This window comes from Neomonachus schauinslandi, chromosome 4, assembly GCF_002201575.2.
Source record: "Neomonachus schauinslandi chromosome 4, ASM220157v2, whole genome shotgun sequence".
Taxonomy (NCBI): Eukaryota; Metazoa; Chordata; class Mammalia; order Carnivora; family Phocidae; genus Neomonachus; species Neomonachus schauinslandi.
This window is the reverse complement of record NC_058406.1, coordinates 46,497,100-46,522,692: the sequence shown is the minus strand read 5'-3', so window position 1 is coordinate 46,522,692 and position 25,593 is coordinate 46,497,100. Positions and strand designations below refer to the sequence as shown.

Sequence of the window (25,593 nt, the reverse complement as noted above, 5' to 3'; positions counted from 1 at the left end):
AGGAAAGGGGGTTCAGCTCTAATGCAACCATTCTGCTCCAGGGCCCTTATGGGGGCCCTCAGAGCACATCAGTGAATATGACAGAGCCCTCTCTCCAGGAGTCACAGGCTAGTGAGGAAGAAGAGCCCTGCAACCAAGGAGGGGAGGGCGGTGTGGACCAATCAGACAGGGAAGGGAGGGAAGTCTCTGAATGTATTCTGCCTCTGGGAGTCTCTGCTTGGGCAGCTCATGAAGCCCGGGACTGGGGCAGGCTCTTGGTCGAGAACTGCACCCCTCGGCCTCCACATCAGCATATGCAGCCGCCGTGCTCTACAACACGATACTGTGACACATGAGACTTGAAGGCAAGCTAAGACTGATCACTAGAGGAATGAGAGCTGCCTTCTTTCACACTGATTTTTCCCAGGATGTTAGCATTTTTTTTCCACTGAGGAACAGCAGGGGAACAGAGACTGTCCTGCACAGGGGAATGTGATTGCCTCAGAGGCATACAGAACTAGGGGGACTGGGCATAGTGCCCTTTCACCCTCCATCCTCCTGCTGAGCTATTTGCCCACTTTGCCTTTCTTAAAAGGGTTTATTGCATGGTGTGCCCCCATCTTCAAGCACCTGCCCTCACCACCATAACTGGGCAGCCTCCTCTCTCCCTTATGCCTTCCATCAAGCAACCTTTGCCAGTTTTAAGGTTGAGTCCTATATTTGCTATAGTGTGTGTGTGTGTGTGTGTGTATTTATTTATTTATTCTGTCAAAATTTAACAGGTCTTTTTAGGATACTGAGAGTTTTATCTTAGCATTGTGGTTACAATACTGCACAGGTTTTCAGTGGTCTGCCTCAACCTTATTTTTGCAAAAAGGCCTATTATTTTTTAACGTACAACTCTGCAGAACACCAAGCTTTGCAGGAACTTCCATGTCACGTTGTAGCAGAAATGCCTGTAGCATTTTCTACCTGCTCCTATGGCATTCCTTACCCAAGTTCTATGAAGTAGGGGGAAGTGGCAATTACCACCCTCATTTTCAGATGAGGGAACTGAGGCTCAGAGATGTTTAGTGACTCATCCAAAGGCGATGAAACAGTACTTGAATCCAAGTCTTCAAGTCCATTTACCCAATTTTCACTGTACCCACAACATTTAGCACATTTCCTAGTGATATGGTAAGCAATTGATCAGTAAGATATTCAGGGAACAATTAATTCTGCCCACAGATCATTCCTTTATCCAACAATAGGGTCCATGAATGCCATTTGGGGGAGAAAATGAGGGAAAGAAGGTAGCTAAATTTTTTGAACTTCTACTATGAGCCAAGAATGACATTTGATGCTTTTTGAACACACACACACACACACACACACACACGCTGTGAGATAGCTGTTGTCATTCCATTTTATAGACAAGAAACTGATGTTCAACAGTTTAAGGAAACTGCCCAAGATCATACTACTGGGAAGGGAATGCATTGAGATTTGAACCCAAGTCTTCCTGATTCCAAAGCCCATACTTTTCCACTGTATCAGTGGAGAATGCCTACCTCCTATAGAATAAGAGAATACTTTCGGTGGTACAAGGACAAATCTATTTATTTGAATGACTGTGTATTTATTTTTACAGTGGTCTAAATGTTTCTGGCAAGTAATATTTGTTATCAACTTAAAATTGTAAGATATCATCTCCTATAAAAAATAGCTTTAAGTTTTAAGAAAGTAAATCTCTTTAAAGAAAAATACCAAGAAAATTAATTTTAGATCTGTAAGTGAACATAGCAAAATGGAGAAAGCAGTGTGTAAATCACTGAAACTTGAGGAACACAACTCTTAATCCTTACAAAGCCCTTAATAAAACATTTTCTTTATGCAGTTGATTCCCATGAGCTAGATCAGCAGATATCGTCTAAATTAGCTCGAATAGAAAGGAAATTAAAATAGGCATGATTCCCTGGCCAGTGTCTTCAGGAATTTAACATGGCACTCTTTATTTCAGCGTCTGTGCCAATTGGTGTTTTTGTCCCAGGACTCAGACGTAGTAGGTCTAAGAAGTGCTTGGGTTCTCGCAAGACAGAGGAAGCAGTAGAGAAAGAAGACAATATATATTTTAAAGAGAGTAATGGAAGTTTCAGGGCCTAGTGACTATTCCCAAATGATCCATACACTTGATGTTTGTGTTATGCAGAGAGAAAAGTGAAAAGCCCTGGGCTCACTCTAGACACCTGGGTTTCAATCCTATCTTAGCTACTAATTTAATGTGTCACTCAGGTAAGTGACAGCTGGGAGGTCCACTGTCCCCACTGGCTGAATGAAGGAATTTTGATTTCCATAACCACTTTCCAGCAATGTGAGACACACCCAATCAAGAATAACTATAATTGGCAAAAGCAGCTGTCCATGTAAGTTAGAAGGCGCCTGCCTACCATGGGCACCAGAGCCCTTCCTGCTCTAAGAATCTCTGATTTCATGATTTAAGCTCCTTGTGCTACAGATGGCCAGACAATTAGCAGGGATGCATATAGAGGGCCATTAAAGTCTCTGAATTATGCTTAGAAGGTCACATCACAAGCCACATAAGCCAAGCTGGTATAAACGCCTACCTGCCCTTCCAGGCAATGAGGACTCTGATTAATTAAATGCCCATGTGGCTATCACTAAGCTCATTATAATTGTAAATATGGAGTTTGTATTTTTAAGAAATGCTTAATGCAACTTTGTAATATATTGAACACAATTTAAACTATGCTGGCTAAGTATTCTCTTTTCCTCACTTTATTGCTATTTTTATAACTAACAAAGCAGTGAATGTGGATTATAGTAGATGACTATACAGCAAATATTCACTATCTCCTTCCATATCCTCCATGACCTCCAAGCTTCACTGATATTGTACTTGGCCATGTGGCTTGCTTCAACTATAGAAAGTGGGCAAAAATGACAGTATACCAGTTCCAAGCCTCGGTCTTAAAAAGCTTCCCACGTTTCCATTTGCCCCAAACCCTGCCATGAGAAGAACAGATCCCTGGTAGATCCTGCCTCTCTAGGATGAGTTCCAGAATGAGACATATCAAGCAGACCTGCACTGGACCCTCAACCCTATCTCTTCAGGGTGCCCATGAACACATGCAATATGGCACTCGAGTCAGCAGTTCCAGGAGAAACCAGCATCACTACTCTGAAAACTGCCAGGGAGCCCCGTGCGGTGGAGAGAAGAGACCACCCACCAGGACCTTAAGAAGTGTAAGCCACCTCAGCTAACCTGCAGACCCATAAGCAGGAAAAATAGTACTTAACCTTAGATAGCACTCCGATTTTGTGGTGGTTTGTTTCATGACAAAAGCTGATTAATCCACCTATTGTGACCAGGAAAAATTTACAGAAATCATATGCTTTTAAAAAGTACCATCTCTTTATCCCACCCCCAGGGAAAGTAGCTGACAATCACCATTTGATAGGTAACTTTCTACTCCTTTCTCTGGACTCTCCAAAGATTAAATGAGCAAATGCATGTAAAAAGCACTTAGCACAGTGATGGGCATATAACGTAGCCACTCATTAAACATTAGCTGTTCTTATTATATTCTCATGCAAACAAGTATCTCAGGTATAAGGGTTTTTTAATGTATGCAAAAATGAGACCATATTATACACATTGCTCTGCAACTTGCTTTCTTCGTGTAACGTGGTATCATGGGTTTGTCTTTAGGTCAACTCATCTTTTTAACTCACTTTTTAAATTAGCTACATGATATTCCAGGGTTCAAATATATCATAATATATTTTACCTATTTCCATTTTGTAGATCAAGAAACTGACATTCAGAGAGCTGTCAAAATATTTGCTGTTCCTCCCTGTCAAGTCCTGGGACACACTCTGGCCAATCAGAGGTGAGTGGAAGCGACAGGTGAGCAAAACTTTAAGAGCTACCTCATGGTGTTACCTCTCTCTCGTCCCGTGACACACAGCAGCAATATTTCAGACAGGGGGCTGCCACTTCAGCCTGAGTTTCAGAGAGAGCTAAGGCCTAAAATCATGATGGAGACGTAACATGCACATGAAATAAATTCATTTGTTCGAAGACTCTGAGATTTGGGAGGTGATTTGTTACCACAACATAATTTAGAGAATGTTAATACAGTATTTTAAGACTTTCAAGTGTTTGGAAGTTCATTGTAAATATTCATCATCCACTGGTTTGGCCAAGCATCAACATGCCCATCAATCAAGATGTGGGTTGACAGAATAATGGGAAATGATCTCCTCCCTAACTTCATTTTTAAAAATTATCAATAGCTTTCTCCCCTACTGCCAAATCACTAGGCAAAGAACATGATGGTATCACAGAAAGAAACAAGTCTAATGATGTAGTCCAGTAGGTTGAGGACATCCTCTGTATGTGGGAAGGCTCTTAGGTAGGTCAGGATCATAAGAACGTTGACCCATTTTCACCAGGTTGCAAACTACGTACACACAAACACGCAACACGGCACTCATGTGAGCAGTTCCAAGAAAAGCCATCATCACTACCTAGAAAACTGCAGGGAAGGCAGGTGCAAAGGAGAGAAAGTAGACTGAACGGGACCTTAGGAAAGCTAATTTCAGCTTCCCTGGGTATCAACTCTGGACTTCCATCTGCTCAGAGAACTACCGTGAGGATCCAGTGAGGGACAGCAGGTGCAATTACAACTAATAAGAGAAAACATTTATTTTTTAAATTTTTTTATTACACAGGTAATACATGTTTATCGTAGAAAGTTTTAAAACAAAAAGAGCAACAGAAGGAGGAAAATGAAAATTACCCAAATATCACAATTGTTGATATCTTGTTGGTTAATCAGCCGTATTTCCTTCTAGGTAAATGTATACACATAGAGTACAAGGCCTTCTGTATGCATTTATTAAGTGTGTGCATACATTTATTACAAGTTCCTCCTCTCGTGCTCATCCTCTCCATTCTTACTTTCCAGTTTACCTTTTGGTCCCTCCAAACATGTCCCATTGTCATGCCCCATAGTCAGACCTTTGTTCATGCATTCCCTCATCCTACAATGCTCTTTCTCTCTCCACTGACTCCTCTTCTAGCTACTCTTCCTCAACCTTTAGGTTTCAATTTATTCATCACCTCCTTAGAGGACAATTCTCTAGCCACTACCTTTGTCAGATGTCTCTTCTGTGTGAATCCAGAACATCCTGCCCCCCTTTCTCATAGCATCATCATACTCGACTAGTCTTGCCCCCATATTGTCTACTTCCCTTGCTATGCCCCAACTTAAGGGCAGGTACTGTAGCTTTTGTTTACCAACGTTTAGCAGTGATCAGCCCATGGTAAATGCTCAAAACTTGTTGAATAAATGAACAACACAGCTAACAAAATGTGCTACCTATATTTCTTCTGAAATCCCCAAGCTACCTGGCATTTCTCAATAAATATCCAGTGAAAGATTAAATATAGAAGAAGATGAAGGAAATGGTCACACATCTCAAGAAGTTTATAAATTCTACAGGAAGAAAATATTACCAACAGGAAGCATCAGTATGTAATTAAGTGCTATGTCCTTTACTTCTGCTTCCTCCACTAATTCTCTTCAAACAGGAAAGGGCAGAACAAAATCCCTAACTTCAGTTCCCTGTTTATTCTCTCACTGAGCGGATCCTGCAGCACCAGTTGGAATAAGAAGACATTAGCAACTTTAACATATATACTCTCAAATCTCTGTGGTTCAACACAATACAGTTGATTCCCCGTTCAGGTCAACTCTAATGCAAACACTCCTGGTCAGTGGGCAATTTTCCATGTGGTCATTCAGACACCCAGGCTCCGTCTGTCTGTGGCTCTGTCCTTCTCTATGTCCCTTACACTTGACCAGGAGATGGGGAGAGACGGTTTTAGGAGCCAGGCCTGTACCTAGCATACATTAGCTTCACCCTCTCTGCATTGGCTAAAACTCAGCCACATGGCCACACCTAATTACAAAGGAGGCCAGGAAATGTAGTGTAGCTATGTGCACAGCAGGAAAAGGAGTTGGTGAACACTTTGCAGTTTTCCTGCCACAAATATTTGTCATACATCAGAGTACAGTTATCTTAAGTGATCCCAAGTGCAGGTAACTTGTTTATGAATACCAAAAACTCTTGTCTTCACGCAAGAATGTCCATCTAACTAACACTGGACATAAGAAAACATCATCTCAGATTTTCAAATTTTGAGAGTAATAAAGGGTCAATTCCAGAATTGATAAACCACTAATGTTGGTCACCAACCCCTGGCCAAATTCTAAAGGAGAATATTTAAAGATGATTTTTATCAACTTTGAAAATAAAGTGATGATTACTACAAGCTACTACGAGCTCACTGGGAATTTGTCATAAACTAAGCCAGCATAGTGTCTGGCACAGGGTAGACGACAAATATGTATTGAATGGATGGCCTTCAATTCCACTTTTAAGGCAACTATCCCATTGATAAGTAACTGTGACTTCATAAATTTCTTCCTTAAATATTGCTGAGTTTTCCTCTCTAACCTCTAAACATTACCCTCATTCTGACCTACAAACCTACAGACTAGGTCAACTCTCCCATGTGACATTTGCACAACTACTTGAAGACTTCACTTATTCTTCCCCCTGGGTAAATAAATATGCCCCATTCCTTCAACTCTTCTCCATGGGACATAGTTTTGGGCTTCTCACCATTTGACTGACCCTCTCTGAGATCTGATTGGCCAAAATTGCGTTCCACTGTTTCATGCCCACGATGCTCCCAATGAGGTCTAATCACAGCATTCAGCAGAATTAGCACTGCCCAGCCCCGAGTATCACTAGAAGTATATAAGTAAGTGAAGATGCTGCCAAATGGATTCCTGCACTGGGAAAGGGGCAGGACTTGAAGATGACCTTCCACTTTATGATCCCAGAAGTTTTGTGGAAGTTCTGAATGCTGAGAAGAAATCACCAGAAGGATGATGGTGTGCACAACCATTACACATTCCTCCTTGATCAAAACCTAGTCTGTGCATACTCTACAATGACTCAGTTCACTCACTTGTATTTCAGTTTTCTTCATTTCTGCCTCTTTACTCCAATTGTGATGTGAATGCATATATCCAAGCTGACAATCTGGGAAAAAAAAGAAAAAACAGGTGGAGGGTGAGGGAGAGAATGAAACATTCCAAAATTGGAAACCAATCTCAAGCACATAAGAACAAATTTTGTGGAGAGCTGATTCAAAAGAAGGACTTCCATAGGGGCTCTGACATATAACAGAGACTTAATGAGCACCCTCTATGTGCCAAGCACCATACTAAATGCTGTGGATACAGTGAAGACTAAAGGATGCCTATCCTGCCTCTGGTGGGCAAAACGGATCTTAAAATGAGACTTACACAAAAAAATATGGAATAACAAATTTAGGTAAATTTTCTTGTTACAAAGAAATCTCTAGGTCCCTGGCTTCAGCTTTCCATGAGGCAATATTTGCTAGAGTAATTTCTTGTCCATTTTCTCCATCCCTTACTTCCTTCCCATGAGAAAGGTTTGGGTTATCTGATTGCTGAAGTCAGAAGAAAGACCCAGCATGCCCACCCCAGCCATTGCTCTGTCTTTTCAGAATCAATTTGTCCACAGGATGTACACACTCACTGTCTATTTGGAAGTGGCTTGCAAGTGCCCACCTTTGCCAGGGACCAATAGGTAAGTTTAATTCCAGGTAAAGCATTGGGAAACCCATTGTGTCTGCCATGCGCTGCAATCTCTCCTTTATCAGAATAACACTGTGATCTCCATTCATCTGACTCCTGTGTCTAACTTGCAGCTGGTTCTGAGCTCAAGAGGGAAAGGAAGGAGTGTTATTTATTACATTGCTGAGTTCCCAACTGCTATAAAGAAAAAACAGATTTATGAGAAAGTATAAGAGGGGAATCTAATTTAAATGGGGGAAGGGTGCAGTATGAAAGAAGGCCTCTTCAAGTGTTATTAAAGCCAACATCCAAAGGAAACAGAAATTGACCAAAGAAGAGGGAAGAAGTGGGAGGGCTATTATGAAGGTTCTTAGGCAAGAAATAGTTTATCTTGCTTGAGGTACTAAAGAAGTCCAGTGTGACAGCCATTAGGGCTAGTCACCAAATATGTGTAGCTCTCTGCCTTCCAGGCAAATAGGATTGCACTTCCTGGTCTCCTTGTGGCTGGGGGTGCAGGGGGTAGGGCTGATGGGAGAGTGGGCATGAGACTAGTTTTAACCAATGGATTGTGAGAAGTGACATGGTACATTCTCCGGCAAATGTACTTAACTGCCTGGCCAAGACCCTTCAAAGTTTGCTTTCTGTCTACCACGAGATCTGTAATGTTCCTGAAAGTAGGTGCTACATTAGGCTGGGTCCCAGAGAAGGCAATGTGATCAGAGTCCCTGCCAACCCTTGATGGATATGGAGTAGGAATAAGAAATAATTTTTTTTGTCTTAAGTCACCAAGATTTTTGTTTGTTTGTTTGTTTTTTACTGTAGTATAACCCAGGCTCTCCTGACTGATACAGTCACACCCAGTATGGCTACAAAATAGTTGGAGAGGTAATATAGCCCAGATAATGTGAGATCTTATAGGCAAGGTAAAGAATTTGGGTTTTATCCCAAATCCAATAGGATGCACTTAAGGAGGTTTCAGCAGGGAAGTTTGATATGTCCCAATTTTTACATATTAAAACAAAGTGCTATTACTATTTGACTATTAAAATACCCCCTTAATTCCACTATAGAAAAGGCTATTTTTTAAAAATTCATCAACAAGCATTTATTGAACACTTTCTAACCTCCCATGTGCCAGGCACTGCATTAAGCATCAGAGCTATAAAAATGAATTAGAAAAATAATAATAATAAAAATATTTTTAAAAAAGAATTAGACACAGTTCCTAGATTTGGAGTCAGGGATGTAAGAAGACATCTACATGATAAACATTCTCTGCTTCAGGTGTTTACCCAGTATGGTGAGAGCCAAAGAAAATAACTATCTGAGTGTAGGGCGGGAGAGGGGGTAACAGAAAGTTTCAGGGGGAGAAATTATTCTAGCAGGGTCTTGAGGGGGAAGTCAGAGTTTGCCAGGTGGCATTTAGATTAAGGATAAAATGAAATGGAAAGACAGAAAAACGTTAGAAGAATTAAAAATGTTTAGGGTAGCTGAGACCCTGTGTAGTTCAGGGTATGGTAGACTGAATTACTCTTCGCAAACAATTGCTGCCCAGACCCACTGATGTCAGGCTTGACAATGCGAACTGCTCTCAGCCGAAGCTTTAAGTACCATGCTCTTTTCTCCTTGCCATGACAATCAGCAATGTTTCAGAAAGGTTCCTAGAGAAATGATGATATTGTATGAAACAGAGACACAGCCAACCCATAATGGGCATGCAGTATGAATGAAAAATAATTCTTTGGTTGTCATCCAGTAAGATTTTTGGATTGCTACCATAGTGTAACCTAGGCTATACACAGGTGCACATTTCCAGCTCTTGACTTCCAGACACATAGTAGGATTGCATTTTCCTGCAACCTTTAAGTAAAACAGGATCATGTGACTTGTTTTTGACCAATAGAATGGATATGCAAGTAATGTGTGTCATTTCTGGGAGGGACCTTCATTGCCAATGTGAATTCATCATGCTTTCTTTCCCCTGTTGAGGTATTGGGATGATTATGGAAGCATTTATCAAGAGGAAGCCTTCTTCAGACTCAGTCTCTGAATGAGTACATTGAGCAGAGCTCCTCTGACCTTGAACATGTAGTATGAGCAAGAAATAGTTTTTTTTTTAAGCCAGAGATTTTATTTTTAAAGATTTTATTTATTTGAGAGAGAGAGAGAGAGAGAAACAGCATGAGAGGGGATAGGGTCAGAGGGAGAAGCAGGCTCCCCGCTGAGCCGGGAGCCCGATGTGGGACTTGATCCCAGGACTCCGGGATCATGACCTGAGCCGAAGGCAGTTGCTTAACCAACTGAGCCACCCAGGCGCCCGCCACTGAGATTTTAAAGATTTTATTTATTTATTTGAGAGAGAGAGAGAGTGAGAGCGTGCACAAAATCGGGGGAGGGGGAAGGGTAGAGGGAGAGAGAGAGAGAGGGAGAGAAGCAGACTCCCTGTTGACCATGGAGCCCAACATGGGGCTCAACATGAGACTCCACATGGGGCTTCACACCGGGCTCAACACGGGGCTCAATCTCACAGGGTCTTGATCTCACAACCCTGAGATCATGACTTGAGGTGAAATCAAGGGTTGGAGGCTTAACTGACTGAGCCACCCAGGCACTCCAAGCCACTGAGATTTTAGAATTGTTCAACATGGTGGCAAACCTAGCCCATCCTGACTGATACAAAAATTAGAACCTAATTCTGGGTGGCTCAGTCATTGAGCGTCTGCCTTCGGCTCAGGTCATGATCCCGGGGTCCTGGGATCGAGCCCCACATCGGGCTCCCTGCTCCGCAGGAGGCCTATTTCTCCCTCTCCCACTCCCCCTGCTTGTGTTCCTGCTCTCTCTGTGTCTCTCTGTCAAATAAATAAATAAAATCTTTAAAAAAAAAAAAAGAACCTAGATACACAGTAATATAACAACAACAAATAAAAGTAAACATTCGTTTAGAAGGCAATAACTAAGAACACTTATAGAAGATAAAAAGATGGTGATTTATTTGGTGAATATATCACCTGTGATAATACAGAAGGCATATCAGGAACCCAATGAACTAAAAAGCAAGAGATTGTAAAACAAAATGTTAGTAGCCTGTGTTGATGGCTGTTAGATACATTTGGAAACTTATTACAAAAAAGAGATGAGCTCAGAGAAGATTTGCCCAGTTTGTAAGCAGAAATTAAAGTAGGGACAATCTATAAATTCAGAGATTTGTAGGGTTAGAAGAGGCTACTGTTTCTCAGTCTCAACCAGTAAAATATAAAATTATGACAGGTTTTCAGCAAAAAAAAAAAAAAAAAAAAGGCCAATTAAAATCAACCTTGAAGTATGTATCAAGTCAAGGGTATGGCCTCAAACCTATTGTTATAACTTCTGGATACATTAAGATATTACCCAGCATATGCTTGCAATTGGACAGAATGGCTTTGGAAAAGGGAGGAGAAGTATCACTCTCCCACCACAGCCCAGAAAACCCACAGCACACAAAACCAAGTCAGGAGAGAGAGGAGAAGGGAGGGACAATGAATGAGAGAGAGAGTGATACCAGCAGGCAAGAGAACAAGAAAGCAAAGAAATACAGCAAAACATGGAAGTATGTCTGGGAAAGAGTTGGCTGTGGCTATGAGCTCATGGAACGCCTGGAATCAAACAGATAAGAAGCCTACATTTTTGTGAGAGTTGTCCAGCCAAAAGCACATCAGCCTGGGATTAAAGGAGACCATATTCAAGACTTAATATCACTCTGCACCTCCCCCAATTTTTATAAAAGCTTATTTTAAAACATATTTCCTCATGCCCTCTTCAAATATAAAAAAGGAAGACTTTCTCAGAGAGCAAAGCCAGAGGTCATGGAAAGCAATGGATAGGGCAGCTGCACAAAGGGGGTAGAATCAGGGTCCAATCGGGGTTTTGAATGGTGGGGGGTGGTCCTCAACCTGTCTGCTCAGTGGACTGGCATCTACTGTGGCTTCCCATTCCTTCACTTTCTAAACGGTGTGCCCACTACAGCTAGCCTGTCTCTGTCCCACTTTACATCTTGAGGGTGCACAGGAGAGACATCTCACATTTAGAAAAAAAGGCACATCTGGAGCTGATACAGGGTCTACTACGAATCTCCCAGAACCTGGAAAGTGAGCTTGACACACTGTGACTAGATGAATCTTTAGGACTGTCCCCCCTGAGGAAAGAATGAGGAAATTCTGCCTGTGGGAAGATAGTAAGCCAAACATTTGGTGAACAGAAAGGAGACTGCTAGAGTCATTAGTGTTGTTCTCCAAATAGTCCTGGCTCTCTCCCTTCAAGATACTCGGCAGGATTACAGAGATTTAAAATTAGGTGTTGTCACATGACTTGCTTTGGCCAATGATACCTGAGCAGAAGTGCAGTGTGTCACTTCCAGGTGGATGCTTGGAGAGCCAGTGAATGATTTGCTGCCTTCTCTCCTCCAGCCAAGATAGTAATTAGAAGCACGTGTCAAGACGAAGCCTTCTTCAGCCCAAGTCCTCAAGTGTCCACGGTGAGCAAAACTCCCCTGCAGACCCTGAGCGGGGGCATTGTAGCATGAGCAGGAAATAAACTTCCCTGGGGTAAGCCACTGAGATGTCCAGCTTGTTTGTTAGAGCAGCATAGCCCAGCCTTTCCTGACTGATCCTGGAAGTGAGAGAGGAGGCAGGAGAGCAGGAGTGGGAGTATGAAAGGTTCTCTCGGGCAAAGGTTTCCGAACTCTCTCCTGGTCATAAGTGGAAGCCATGAAAGCTTCCAAGCAGGGGTGTTAACATGAACAGATCTGCTATTTTTTGGATAAAATATGCTATTTCTCAACATAAGGAGAAAATAAGCCTACTAAACCACATAAGGCAGAGAGAAACACACAGAACCCTTAGAAACACACAAAGTCCTAAGTCTTGAAGTTTCTAAATACAGGAGCTCTGAAAGAAGGTTCTGAAAGGAGTTCCAGAAGATCAGGCATGGTAATTTGTTCTACCCCACTATCCAAGTGCCATTTCCCTACAGACATCTAATAGTTTACAAGATAAAGTCTTCCAGAGCAGAGCAGATACAAGGGAACGTAACAAAGACCTGAAGTCAATTTCCAGCTGTCTGTGTGACCTGAGCAAGATTCTTAACCTCTCTGAGCCTAGTTCCTCATATATTAAATCCAAATAATAACACACGCAGCTCGAGATGGTTGTGGGGAGAAACAGCATATTTAAATGGCTCAGATGAATGCCTGGCTGGTGGTAGGTGTTTAATACATGAAATTTATTTTTATTACCATTAACATAAAAAATTATTAAGAACGTCAGCTCACTGATTACAAAAGAAAATGATTCAGGGCAACAGAATAGAGAATGTTCCCTCCTCGAGGAAAGTAACTGGATCTTGTCATCACTGTATCCCCCCCCCACCGCAGCTCAGTGCCTGGCTCACAGGAGCCACTCAATTTTCCTCTGCTACTGGAGGGAAAGAGAGGTGAGTGCGTGGGGTGAAGAAAAGTTGTCAAGATTTCTGACACCAGCTGCCGTTGGGCCATTGAATCTGAACTCTTCAAAGCCACAAATACCTTAAAGCTCTGGGCTATAAACCCAAGGCTGAATTCCCCTAAGTTCAGAAGCTGAAAAGCCAGAATTAGAATCTAAGAACACAAATTGCTGCAGGTCCGACTTTCAAACCCCAGTCCTCAACAGGAGGCCCGGGAAAGTGCTGACTTCTGACCTTTCCTCCCTCACCTTCCTCCCCTCACTGCTCTTCACAGGGGTAAGGACACCTGGTCCTGCCAAGTCACACTCATATCCTGTCATTCCATCGAGGCTCTGGGAAACTCCGAGGGAAGGTAGAGAAGGGGGCTGTTAGGCGACCAGCCCCTGGCCCTGGAGGCGACGATGCTACACGAACTCGGCCCACCCAGTGAGGAGGGTCTCACCGGCCCCACTTGCAGACCTGAAGGAACTCAAAGAAGTTCAGTGATTTGTTCACTTCATACCGTGGCAGCGCGGGCCACGAGAGAACCCACGATTCCCCACTTCGGTATTCTTTCCGCCATAACTTTTGTCCCTAAGGGGTGCGGGGTAAGGGGAGGATAAAATAACAACCGCAGAAAAGGAATCACTTACATGTGTCTAGCGCTTCCTAGAGGCTACCCGGGATATGGGCCCACCTTTTAAATCCTGGTTCTACCCGACTCGCTGCATGACTTTTTTCAGAGTATCCGACGCTCTCGGACTTGTTTTCCTGTAAACAAATCAGGACGGGAGGTGTGTGGGGTGTGTGTGTTGGGGGGGGGGGGTGCGTGTGTATGTGAAGTGCGGTTGCATGTTGTGCGGGGGCGGGTAGCACACGATCACCGGGGTTCCCCAAGTTTCGGATTCCCTAAACGCTCATTCACAACTGGAAGTTGAGTTGCCCAATTCTATCCCCTATAGAAAAACTTCCCCGTCGAGGCAAAACTGTGAACACTCGCACGCTTTTTCCCATGGTCTGAAGGGTGCAGTGGGGATGCAACGCCGACTTAGCTAAGCACCCAGTTTCAAGCAATGCAAATCACTTGGCTTTTAGGCGCAGCCAGACAGCAGCGCGGACGATCGCTCGTGAACTTGACCAGGAGACAAACTTCGCAGCGTCCTCAACGTGGGGGTCCAGCTCTCGCGAGACCGCCCCTAAACTTAAGCCCACTTTCACTCGCCCCCACAGGGGACTTAACAGAGCCACCTTAAGGGCGGTGCTCCCGCCCCCCGGAAGTGCGGGGGGGGGCACAGACCCGGGCGATCTGCCTCCAGCCCCGTAAGGCAGCGAAGTGTCCGTGGATGACATCGAGCACCCCAAGTGGGGAAATACCACCCATCCCACGCTCTCGGCCCCAGACACCTGGCCCGGTTTCCGAGCCTTCCGGGTGCCTGCATCCCCTGCATTCCCGCCCGAGCCCTGGACTTAAGCCCGCCTGGGTCAGAGGCTCCGAGAGCCCGCGTTCGCCCGACTCGCGGTAGCCACGGTCACTAGACAGTCAAACCCCAAGACGTCAGCCCACAATGCACCGGGCGGGCCGGGAAAGACGCGCCGGGGAGGGGAGGGGAAAGAGCCCGGCGCGAATCGCGCGGGAGGGGGAGGGGGAGAGGAGGAGAAAGAAGGGCCCAACTGTAGGAGGGCAGCGGAGCATTACCTCATCCCGTGAGCCTCCGCGGGTCCAGAGAAGAATCTTCTAGGGTGGGGTCTCCATGGCGACGGGCGGGCCCGCCCCCTTGAGAGCGACGCGAGCCAATGGGAAGGCCTTGGGGTGACATCATGGGCTATTTTTAGGGGTTGACTGGTAGCAGATAAGTGTTGAGCTCGGGCTGCATAAGGGCTCAGAGTTGCACTGAGTGTGGCTGAAGCAGCGAGGCAGGAGTGGAGGTGCGCGGATTCAGGGAGACAGACAGACACAGGCAGGCAAGACGGCAGTGGAGTCCGAGCTGCAAATCTTATTTTCTCTTCCATTTTCTCACCAACTGCCCAGAGCTAGCGCCTGTGGCTCCCGGGCTGGTGTTTGGGGGAGCGTCCGGAGAACCCCTTCTCCAGCCGCCCCCAGCAGGAGAGCCCCGCTGCCCGGGAGCTGCTGACAGCGCGGAGAGCGGCGACAGTCCGTCCGGGGAAGTCCGGAGAGCGGCTGCAGCGGCTAAGAACTTTCCTGGCCAGGAGGACAGGGGACAAGTGGCCCGGGTCCCGGAGCGAACTTTTGCAAAGCTTTGCTGCGCCTGAAGCTGTGGCGGCGGCGGCGAAGACAAGAAGGCGGCGGAGAGAGGAGACCGAGGAGGGACGTGCGCTCAGCTTCTCTCGCACGGGTTGCTGAACTTGGGCGAGCGCGAGCCGCGGCTGCCCGGCGCCCCCTCCCCCTCGCAGCGGAGGAGGGGACAGTCGTCGGAGTCGGGGCGGCGGACAACCGCCGCCGGCCGGCCACAGCGGGATCGGCGCTGACTGCCGCCGCCGGGAAGGCCGCTGTCGCCGGGAAGCGTGTTCGTCCGCGGGCTCCCAGGAACCGCTGCGCGGGAGAGCGCTCCGTGAGTGACCGCGACTTTTCAAAACCGGGCAGCGCGCGCAAGCTGACAAGTAAGAGTGCGGGCGGCACCTGAAACCCTGAGCGCCGGGGGAGCGAGCTGGTGAGCGGGGCGCCGGGGGGAGGACAGCCGGCGGGTGCGCGCGCCCCTCGAGAAACTTTCCCTGCCCAGGGCCCCGGGAGGCGCGGGTGTCCCCCGCTCGCCAGCGCGCTGTTGCGGCCCCGAAACTTCTGCGCGCAGCCCAAACTAACCCCACGTGAAGTGACGGACTGTTCTATGACTGCAAAGATGGAAACGACCTTCTACGACGATGCCCTCAACGCCTCGTTCCTCCAGTCCGAGAGCGGCGCCTACGGCTACAGTAACCCCAAGATCCTGAAACAGAGCATGACCCTGAACCTGGCCGACCCGGTGGGCAGCCTGAAGCCGCACCTCCGGGCCAAGAACTCGGACCTCCTCACCTCGCCCGACGTGGGGCTGCTCAAGCTGGCCTCGCCCGAGCTGGAGCGCCTGATAATCCAGTCCAGCAACGGGCACATCACCACCACGCCGACCCCGACGCAGTTCCTGTGCCCCAAGAACGTGACAGACGAGCAGGAGGGCTTCGCCGAGGGTTTCGTGCGCGCCCTGGCCGAACTGCACAGCCAGAACACGCTGCCCAGCGTCACGTCGGCGGCGCAGCCGGTCAGCGGGGCGGGCATGGTGGCTCCGGCCGTAGCTTCCGCGGCGGGCGGCAGCGGCGGCGGCGGCTTCAGCGCCAGCCTGCACAGCGAGCCGCCGGTCTACGCCAACCTCAGCAACTTCAACCCGGGCGCGCTGAGCAGCGGCGGCGGGGCGCCCTCGTACGGCGCGGCCGGCCTGGCCTTTCCCGCGCAGCCCCAGCAGCCGCAGCAGCAGCCCCCGCAGCCGCCGCACCACCTGCCCCAGCAGCTCCCCGTGCAGCACCCGCGGCTGCAGGCCTTGAAGGAGGAGCCGCAGACGGTGCCCGAGATGCCCGGGGAAACGCCGCCCCTGTCCCCCATCGACATGGAGTCGCAGGAGAGGATCAAGGCCGAGAGGAAGCGCATGAGGAACCGCATAGCTGCCTCCAAGTGCCGGAAAAGGAAGCTGGAGAGGATCGCCCGGCTGGAGGAAAAAGTGAAAACCTTGAAAGCGCAGAACTCGGAGCTGGCGTCCACGGCCAACATGCTCAGGGAACAGGTGGCACAGCTTAAACAGAAAGTCATGAACCACGTTAACAGTGGGTGCCAACTCATGCTAACGCAGCAGTTGCAAACGTTTTGAGGAGAGACTGTCGGGGGCTGAGGGGCAGCAGAGAAAAAAAAAATCACACAGAGAGACAGACTTGAGAACTTGACAAGTTGCGAGAGAGAGAGAGAGAGAGAGAGAAAAGAAGTGTCCAAGGACTAAAGCCAAGGGTATCCAAGTTGGACTGGGCGGCGTCCTGACGGCGCCCCCAGTGTGCACGAGTGGGAAGGACTTGGCGCGCCCTCCCTTGGCATCGGGCCAGGGAGCGGCTGCCTGCGGGCTGCCCCGCTTTGCGGACGGGCTGTCCCCGCGCGAACAGAACGTTAGACTTTTCTTTAACATTGACCAAGAACTGCATGGACCTAACATTCGATCTCATTCAGTATTAAAGGGGGGAGGGGGAGGGGTTACAAACTGCAATAGAGACTGTAGATTGCTTCTGTAGTACTCCTTAAGAACACAAAGGGGGGGGGTTGGGGGAGGGGAGGCGGGAGGGAGGTTTGTGAGAGCGAGGCTGAGCCTGCAGATGAACTCTTTCTGGCCTGCCTTCCTTAACTGTGTATGTACATATATATATTTTTTAATTTGATGAAAGCTGATTACTGTCAATAAACAGCTTCATGCCTTTGTAAGTTATTTCATGTTTGTTTGTTTGGGTGTCCTGCCCAGTGTTGTTTGTAAATAAGAGATTTGGAGCACTCTGAGTTTACCATTTGTAATAAAGTATATAATTTTTTTATGTTTTGTTCCTGAAAATTCCAGAAAGGATATTTAAGAAAATACAATAAAATATTGGAAAAATACCCCTCCCACAACCTCTTTTCTGCATTATCTATGAATTACCTATTTAGGTGAAGTTGAAAGAGTGAAGAGTCAACTAAAATCACTCTCAGTGCTTCTTACTATCAAGCAAAACTACTCTTTACTGGACTGAGAATAACTGTAGCTGATGCTCTTGTCAACTTAATCCTCTTTCCTCCCCCAACAATCTATATAGAGTTGCATACAAAGGATAGTGTGGCCCTTCAGAAGGCTGAGGGAAGGGAGGCTGTGGTGGAGAGGGACAGACAGTGCCCTGAAAACTCAAACTAATATTTAAAGTCTGGATTATACCAAGTGGCATGTGCTGTGACCATTTATGATGTTAGGAGAAATTTAAGAGTAGTTGCTTATTCTCAAATCAGGAATGGTGGCAGATTTTTACAAAAGATGTATCCTTCCAATTTGGAATCTTTAACAATCCCTAGATAAAAAAGATGGTCTTTGCTTATGAATACTTATAACAGCATTCTTGTCACAATAAACGTATTCAAATACCAATAACAGATCTTGAATTCCTTTCCCTTTACTACTTTTTTTCTTCCCAAGCTCTACACTGAAGCTTTTCAGTTGCTGGGGTTAGCATTACTGCCATCTGAAGTTACTGGGTAATTAAGAAGCAAAGAATTTAGGAAGAGTCAACACAGAATTTGCAATCTGGATGAAACATTCTCCTAGTTTTCATTAATACTCCCCTCTTCTCTCTCTTTCTCTCTCTCTCTGAAATAAACACCTATACTTAGACAAATTACCACAATAGCAGTTTACCATTTGGGATTCTTGTAGTTTATTTCTTAATTTGTTTCTAAAATAATCAACCTTGTTTAAGTTATTATTACAGAAATAGCCTTAAAAGATGGTAATCTATATGCCATGGAAGAGATATGAGAAACCATGAACACCAACACAATGATCACATGTGTAAATCAAACCTTAGCTCTGGGGAAATGGCAAACTTAAATTCTGTCTGCAGATACAACTTGGAAGATCAACAAGGCTGTATGCAACAAGGGAACAATTTTTGCTTGGTTGCTTTTCATCCCAAGAGCCAGTATGATTATCAAACAGCAAAAGCAATTTGATATCCAGGAATATTTTCACAAACCACTAATTGAGGCAGGGCTGTTTGCTCATTAACAGTGCTCTAGTACCCAACAGGTCTGTGAGTGCTAATATCCTGCCTGTGGCTGTAAATCCAAAGACACAAAGAGTTTCTCTTTAGGGGAGTGTATCTAGGAGTGCAAGAGATTGGACAGAGTTGTTAGCTATCAGATCCACTCCGTCGTAATAACACTTCTTTAACAAAGGGTTACTGGGAACAGAGCAGGGTTTGCCAAACAGTGAATTTGCCGATGTCAGCAACCCTGAAGGTGAGTTGATTTTGACCATATGTAGGAATAGTCAGCAGAGGGACAATAAAGCACTTTGGGGTGGGGCTCTATGGAAGCTAAACAAGAGCCAACTAGAAAAAATAAGCAGGCTGGGGAATTAATTACCTGCAAAGGTAGACTAAGCCCAGACAACAGAAAAGCCACACCACTCCCCAGCTTTATTTAGACTCCAAGTTTAAGTAAAAAAAAAACAAAAAAAAAAACCTGAAACTCGGGCCTATCCCCACACTTGTTTGTTTCGAGTAACATTCTAAATGTATATCCCTGAAATTCTAACCTTTCTAACCAAAGGGATAGAAAAATCACTGTGGTAGAGGCAATTAATCAATGACCTTTGGACACAAAATCAGCTAATTTTGTAGACACACACAAGTTAATTTTATTTTCTCATTCAATGAGTTATTTGGGTAACACTAATAGTTGGAGAAGATGAAGCTAGGGGCACATAAAACCATTAATTCGCTTCTAATTTGTCTTATATATGTATATTTCACACATAGAATCTTAACCCTTTGTGTCCACTGGGGCAGAGGGTTCATGAACTCAATGAAAAAGCCTACAAAATTTATGTATGTGTATGTGCGTGCACACACGGGCACATACACGCTCCCCTGGGGAAAGAAATCATTAGCTTTTATTTGGTTTTCACAGAGTTCCATGACTCAAATGCTTAATAATTCCTAAACTTAATGGCTACACACTCATTATGAGAAATTTACCATTGTGTGAATCCGAATCTCATGCCTTTTTACCCTTCTATGCCTCTGCCTATGCTCATCCATCTACCTGGAATTCCTTTTCTTCTGGTCCAGCGGATGAATCCTACCCATTCTTCAAGGCGTGGCATACATAGCATCTTCTCTATGAAGCCTTCCTCGCTAACTCTTATCTTCAGGTGGAATGAACATTGCCATTGAGCATTCATAACATTTTATCAAAACTTCTATGATAGCACTTATCAAAGTATTATCATTGTGAACCTCTGTGACTCTTGGCTAGAGCCCTATCCTACCCATCTATGGACCCCAGATTCCTAGTACAGTGCCTGGCACTAGTAGATGTTTATAAAATAAATGTGTGATGACTGAGCAAGCAATTGAACTAAAACCCTCCTCCAAAATAATTCCAGGTCTTAATTTCTTCTAGTGAAATATACCTCATCCATTTCCAGGTATACAAGTCCAGATGGATTGAGGACCTCAAGAAAATTCAAGTCCAGCCAATTTTCAATGAGTGTTCTAAAGCCCGATTTTCACAATGAATGTTCTTAAAATAACTAAGCTGTCAGCACATTCTTCCAACCACACAGTGTCCCTTCCCCACTATGCTAATGCAAGTGGGTATCTCCTTATATAAATTGGGTCTCCCTGAAACATTAGGCTTGGAGGTGGGGATGGGCAAGGATAATGTGTGACCATTAGGCAAGCATAAAAAATAGTTCCAGATGTGGCTGTATTAAAAACAACTACTTCATTGGTAATCGCAGAGAGGACTTTCTGTTTATAAAGTTAATGTATCTCAGGGGTCTAGAAGTTAGTGCTCAGTATCTGCTGGATAGAGATAAGGATCGTGCTAAAGTAACTATTCCCCATGTCCTTTTATTGTTAGAGAGGATGTGCATTGGTGGAACTAACCAAAAAAGACAATGCCTTTTACTCTGCCCTACCCTTGCCTCCATGGGTCTTCCATATGGGTCAAGTAGAAGGTCATGGAAGATGTGAAAAGGTTAGAATATTGGATGGCCCCAGAAAGTGAAATTACTCCTTCCTAACTCTGGAAGCTGGCCCCATTTATTTGGTTTTGGACTTCTGACATCCCAGAGAAGGGCATGACCATGGGCCTGGGTCTCATTGAGGCCCTATGCTAAGCATGGGGATTCAGTGATGAGCAAGACACAATCCCTATTCTCAAGGGACTCACAGTCTAGTGGGGAGGAGTATAGAGATAAAGCACAAAGAGGTGCCAGGTCTGGGGAGGAGGGACCATTATCAGGAGAGACTTCATGGGAGAGGTGACATGTGAGCTGAGCCGGTGGGACTCACCAGGAAGGGAAAGTTGAAAGAGGAACTTTATGTGAGGGCATGGTGGCATAGGAGAATGTGGTGCATTCAGAGATTGGTAAGCTGCTTGGAGAGGCTGGGAACAAAGATATGAGAAGAGAAATGAAAGGAGATGAAGCAGGAAAGTTTAGGTGTCAGGTTGTGAAGTAGTATCTGTCCCATGCTAAGAGTTTGGTAGTTATCCTGCAGGTGATAGGGAAATGTACAAGGACACAGAGCAGGGAAATGGACTCTCTCAACTTGAGAGAGATTCGTGCTGGTAACAGTTTGGGTGATGGACTGGTGGGGACGACGCCAGGTAAGAAGAGTAATACCAAAGGCAGGATTTAGTTTAATTTGGAACGCCTGTGGTCTTTAAAGCTGTCCTGGAGTTGGGGGAGAAATGGGGAGCAGATTGCTTAGGCTGAGCCCCATCTCCCACATTTCTTCCTGCGCAACTCCCTGGCAAGCTGGGCCTAAGGAGGGATATCAGCAAGTTCACGCTTCACCTCGGCTCCTTGTCCTGAACTTCAGTTTTCCTGTGTCAACTTGACATCTGAAGGAAAGTCATCTTATGGTGCAGAGTCCACCTGCTCCGTGTCAGGATGCTCAAATAAACAGATGTAAAAGGAAAAGGCTTGTGACCTCACCACTGCAGGACCCAAACCTCATTTTATGTCATTCCCCCAGAATTGACTAAGCTCAGTGGGACTAATTGACCCAAACTATACAAACCTTTCGATGCAAGTGAAGAGACCAATGTTTTTACTTATATTGGGGGGGAATTGAATAATAACACCTCGCATCCATATGACACTCATTTGATTCCTCAAGCAACATTGAATTCCTATTTTGTGCTAGGCACTCAGAAGGCAATGGAGAGTGAAATCCACAGGATGTCTCCCTCGTGGAGTTTTTATTCTGGTAAGAGACACAGCAAATAGAAAACACACAGATTAATGTATGATTCTACACCTACACGAGGACAGTGAAGAAAAACTGGGCACTATGAAAGAGAAAAACCATCTAAATAGGGCCAAGGGGGAAAAAAGGCCTTTCTGCAAAAAACACCTGAAAGGAGACTTCCTCCATGACTTGAGTTCATCAGGTGAAGAGCAGAAGAGAAGGGGCAGCAGCTGCAAGGGCCACATGAGGGAAAGCTTGGGAAAGAGTTCTGGGCACCCTAGGGGTTGAGAGATGGCCTGCTTTCCTGGAGTGGAGTGAGCAAAGAAAGCATGATGAGCAATGCAATTTGTCCTCACCTGTTCACTCTCCCGCCATTTCCAAAGTGCTCTTCTCTCTTCTGTCTCCTTCCATTGGCACCACTCCCCTGGCTATGTCTCACAGACACAGCAACTGATGCTCCCAGTGAGTCTTAAGAGTTTTGTCAAGGTTCCTCATCCACTGGCTGGTGGGGCCACAATTAGGCTTCAAGAACCCAATTCTTCTCCTATGTTGTTCCAGGAACCAGACGCCCTGGTGATCCTGGGTTCCTTACCCAGGGCACATCCCCGATTCCACATCAAGGACCCCAAGGAACTGAAGTAGTCATCAGAAGGTTCTTTGATGTGCACACCATCTGAGCAAAGGTAATTAGATAGTCTCCTGGGATATGTCATCCCTGCCCCAGCAGTGAGTAGTGTACTTTCCTTGCCCTGCTGCAAACTCCTCCTCTCCGGACAGACCAGAATACTTAGTACCAAGAAGCCCTGACACTTTCTTGCCATACAGACTTCTCCCGTGTATAGCCACTGAAAAACAGTGCCTGATCGTTGCCTCTTTGTTGCTTCAGAAAATTGGATCCCCAGATCACTATGTTACTGCTTTCTTGGGTTACTGCTACTCACTGGCTACCTGTACAGAATTTGTGTATTTCCCAGATCTCCTCAGGACTGTCAGTCCGTCAGCTTCTGCTGCTAGCTAATCTCTTCCAGAGCGTTGATTCATCTAGGTTCATGCTCTGTGGGAGGAATTTTCCCTGGCCTTATCCCAAGTCCTGGAAAAAGGTGGGCAGGAACCTGGGCTGTTATATAATTGACCACACTAACAGTTAGGATGCTTACAGAGGCCAGTAACAGAAGACACAATTTAAAGAAGTCCAGACATGAACCAAGTCCAGGGCTCAGTGACCTCGTTCATTGACATCATCATGGGTCTGGGGCTTCCTATCTTTCCACGTCACCATTCTTAGTATGTCAAGGAACTTCCTCGTGTGGCCTCAAGATAGCTTTGGCAGTTCCTGCCATCATAGGTAAATGCAATGCAAGGATTTTTACTTTAATTTTTCTCTTTTTATTAGCAAGAGAAACCTCTTCTAGAAGCTCCCCACCTCCACCCCAGTTGACTTCCCCTCGGGTCCTGTTGGTCAGGAGTTGGTCCCATACATATACCCAAACAGGGAATGAGACCTCCATAATTGGCCGACAGTCATGCTTCGCCCTTTGGGATCACCTCTTTCTAAGCACATAGGAAAGTGAACATAGAAAGTTATTTTTTAAATAAGTAAAAAGTCAGGGCTCTGATAGCAAGAAAGAAGTGAGAGGGAGGATGGCTTTTGGGTTGGTGGATGCTAGTGAGCATGCTCTAAGCCAAGTATTTCCAGCTCTGCTCTTGGGTACAAGGTAGGGCAGTACTTTCCCATCTCCTACCTCCTTGAAGGTGGGTAAGAAGACATGGACTTGTGTCAGCCAATGAAATGTGAACAGGGGTGACATCTGTCACATCCAGGTGGAAGCCTAAGAGCAAGTGAGATTCAATATGCTTCCTTTTCCCAGCTTTGGCAACTATGGAAACATAGAGATGGAGTGTCCGTTAGCCTGGGTCTTTAAATAATGATGATGTAGATCAGAGTCCCTTCCCAGGTCCAGCATATCTACAGGAGACATTTAACCTTTATTGTTTTAGGACACAGAGATTTAAGAGCTGCTTATTTCTGTAGCATTACCTAGCCTTTCCCAACTCCAGTAGAAACCAACCGTATCTTTCACAAGTATAATAAAAACACCTGTATAATATTCATAATAGATCCTATTTACCAAGTTTCTACTATGAAGCAGGCACTGTGCTGGGTCTCACAAGTAAATGATAAGGCTGTATTTTATACATGAGAAAATGGAGGTTCAGGTCTTGTTTGGGCTCATGGAATAAGTGGCTGGTAGAAGCCCAAGTTGAGTCCAGGTCTTTCTGACACCAAAGAGCTTGCACTGTACACATATGTCCTTATTCCTGAGTAGTACTGCCACATGAATTTATATCTCAGTTGAGCCTCACAACTTTCCTGCCACAGACCCTGTTGTCATTCTACACTTCACAGGTCTGGGAAGACACCAGAGCCTCTCCCTTTCCACTCTTCCTCCCTATCCTTCTGACTCCGTGAAGAATCAAGGTATTACAAATTAGAGGAGGCACATGGATTTTGGAACCAAGTGTCTAGAGGTTAAATCTGGGCTCTGCAGTTGTACTTGGGGGAGCATGGGGCAAGTACCTTAATTTTGCTAAGCCTCAATCCCTTCCTTTGTAAAAATGAGGCCAGCCATGGCTCCCTCAGAAGGTTTTCAGGAGGATCATATATGTAAAGCCCTTGTATGGAGCAGATAAGCAAGAATTAGTCATTTTTCACTGCAGACTTGTTCATTTAAGAAGAAAGAATCAGGAATCCCCCACCCCATGCCCCAAGCCAGTGTGCATGCGTGCACACACAAACCACCCTCGCTGAAATGCAAACATTTCCCACTAAGATTCAACAAGGTCTCACAGGGCCTGCTTCTTGGTCATATAAGGGCTGGCAGGTCCTCTCTACAGGCTGGAGAAAAGTTTTGTTTCCCCAGCTGCACTCAGAGGGGAATGCTCTGCAGGCACGGCATTGGGAACCTGTTTGACTTGGCTCAGAGGCCTGTCAGCACATTCAGGAAGTGAAGTCAGAGAGAGGCAGGATTTCAAACAGAGCCATCTGCACACAAATGCCCAGGCAATGACATGCCTTATCTAGGCAGGGTGCCTATCAGCCTGGGTCGCCCTGGGTGCTGTCCAAGAAACCTCTGAGGATGGCTCTGGGCCAGAAAAGGAAGAAGCAATCTCTGGCACCCAGAGAAGGGCCATAACTCCCAGAGCAAAGCAGCCGGAAGGGCTACGCAGGGTTCATCTCAGTCAGCCCCCTGGCTTGGGCAGCAAGATGACTAAGTCCAGACTCCCAGAGCTTGCTGGGTCAAGGGGCTAATGTTTACCTCCCTGGAGACTTGAACTCAAGTTTGGGGAAGGGAATGAAGGAGAGGGGGAGGAGAGAAAAACGAATAGGTTAGGAGTGCTGGGGAGGGGAGAGAGAGAAATGGATGGCATCTTGACGACATGTGGACCCCTGAGAAGGAACACATTGCCATTCTCCTGCCATGTCCGGGAACAGTACAGTGACTGAGAC

General features: G+C 45.8%; 1 protein-coding gene across 3 annotated transcripts; it reads left to right on the top strand.

The window, feature by feature from the left end:
- Positions 1 to 14,990: 14,990 nt before the first annotated feature.
- Positions 14,991 to 18,223, top strand: JUN (Jun proto-oncogene, AP-1 transcription factor subunit). 3 transcript variants are annotated; one of them, XM_021683952.2, is made up of 2 exons: positions 14,991 to 15,784; positions 15,971 to 18,223. In XM_021683952.2, exon 2 carries the CDS (start codon positions 15,971 to 15,973, stop codon positions 16,964 to 16,966), a length of 996 nt encoding a protein of 331 aa, XP_021539627.1. In that variant the 5' UTR covers positions 14,991 to 15,784; the 3' UTR covers positions 16,967 to 18,223. The 3 variants fall into 3 exon arrangements, with proteins under 3 accessions (XP_021539627.1, XP_021539626.1, XP_021539628.1); XM_021683953.2 differs by having other exon boundaries at positions 15,718 to 15,734; XM_021683951.2 differs by having other exon boundaries at positions 14,991 to 18,223.
- Positions 18,224 to 25,593: the final 7,370 nt, after the last annotated feature.

What these genes read in the sequence shown, in the direction of transcription:
- JUN (XM_021683951.2), top strand. Translation starts at nt 15,959, where the DNA reads ATGACTGCAAAGATGGAAACGACCTTCTACGACGATGCCCTCAACGCC.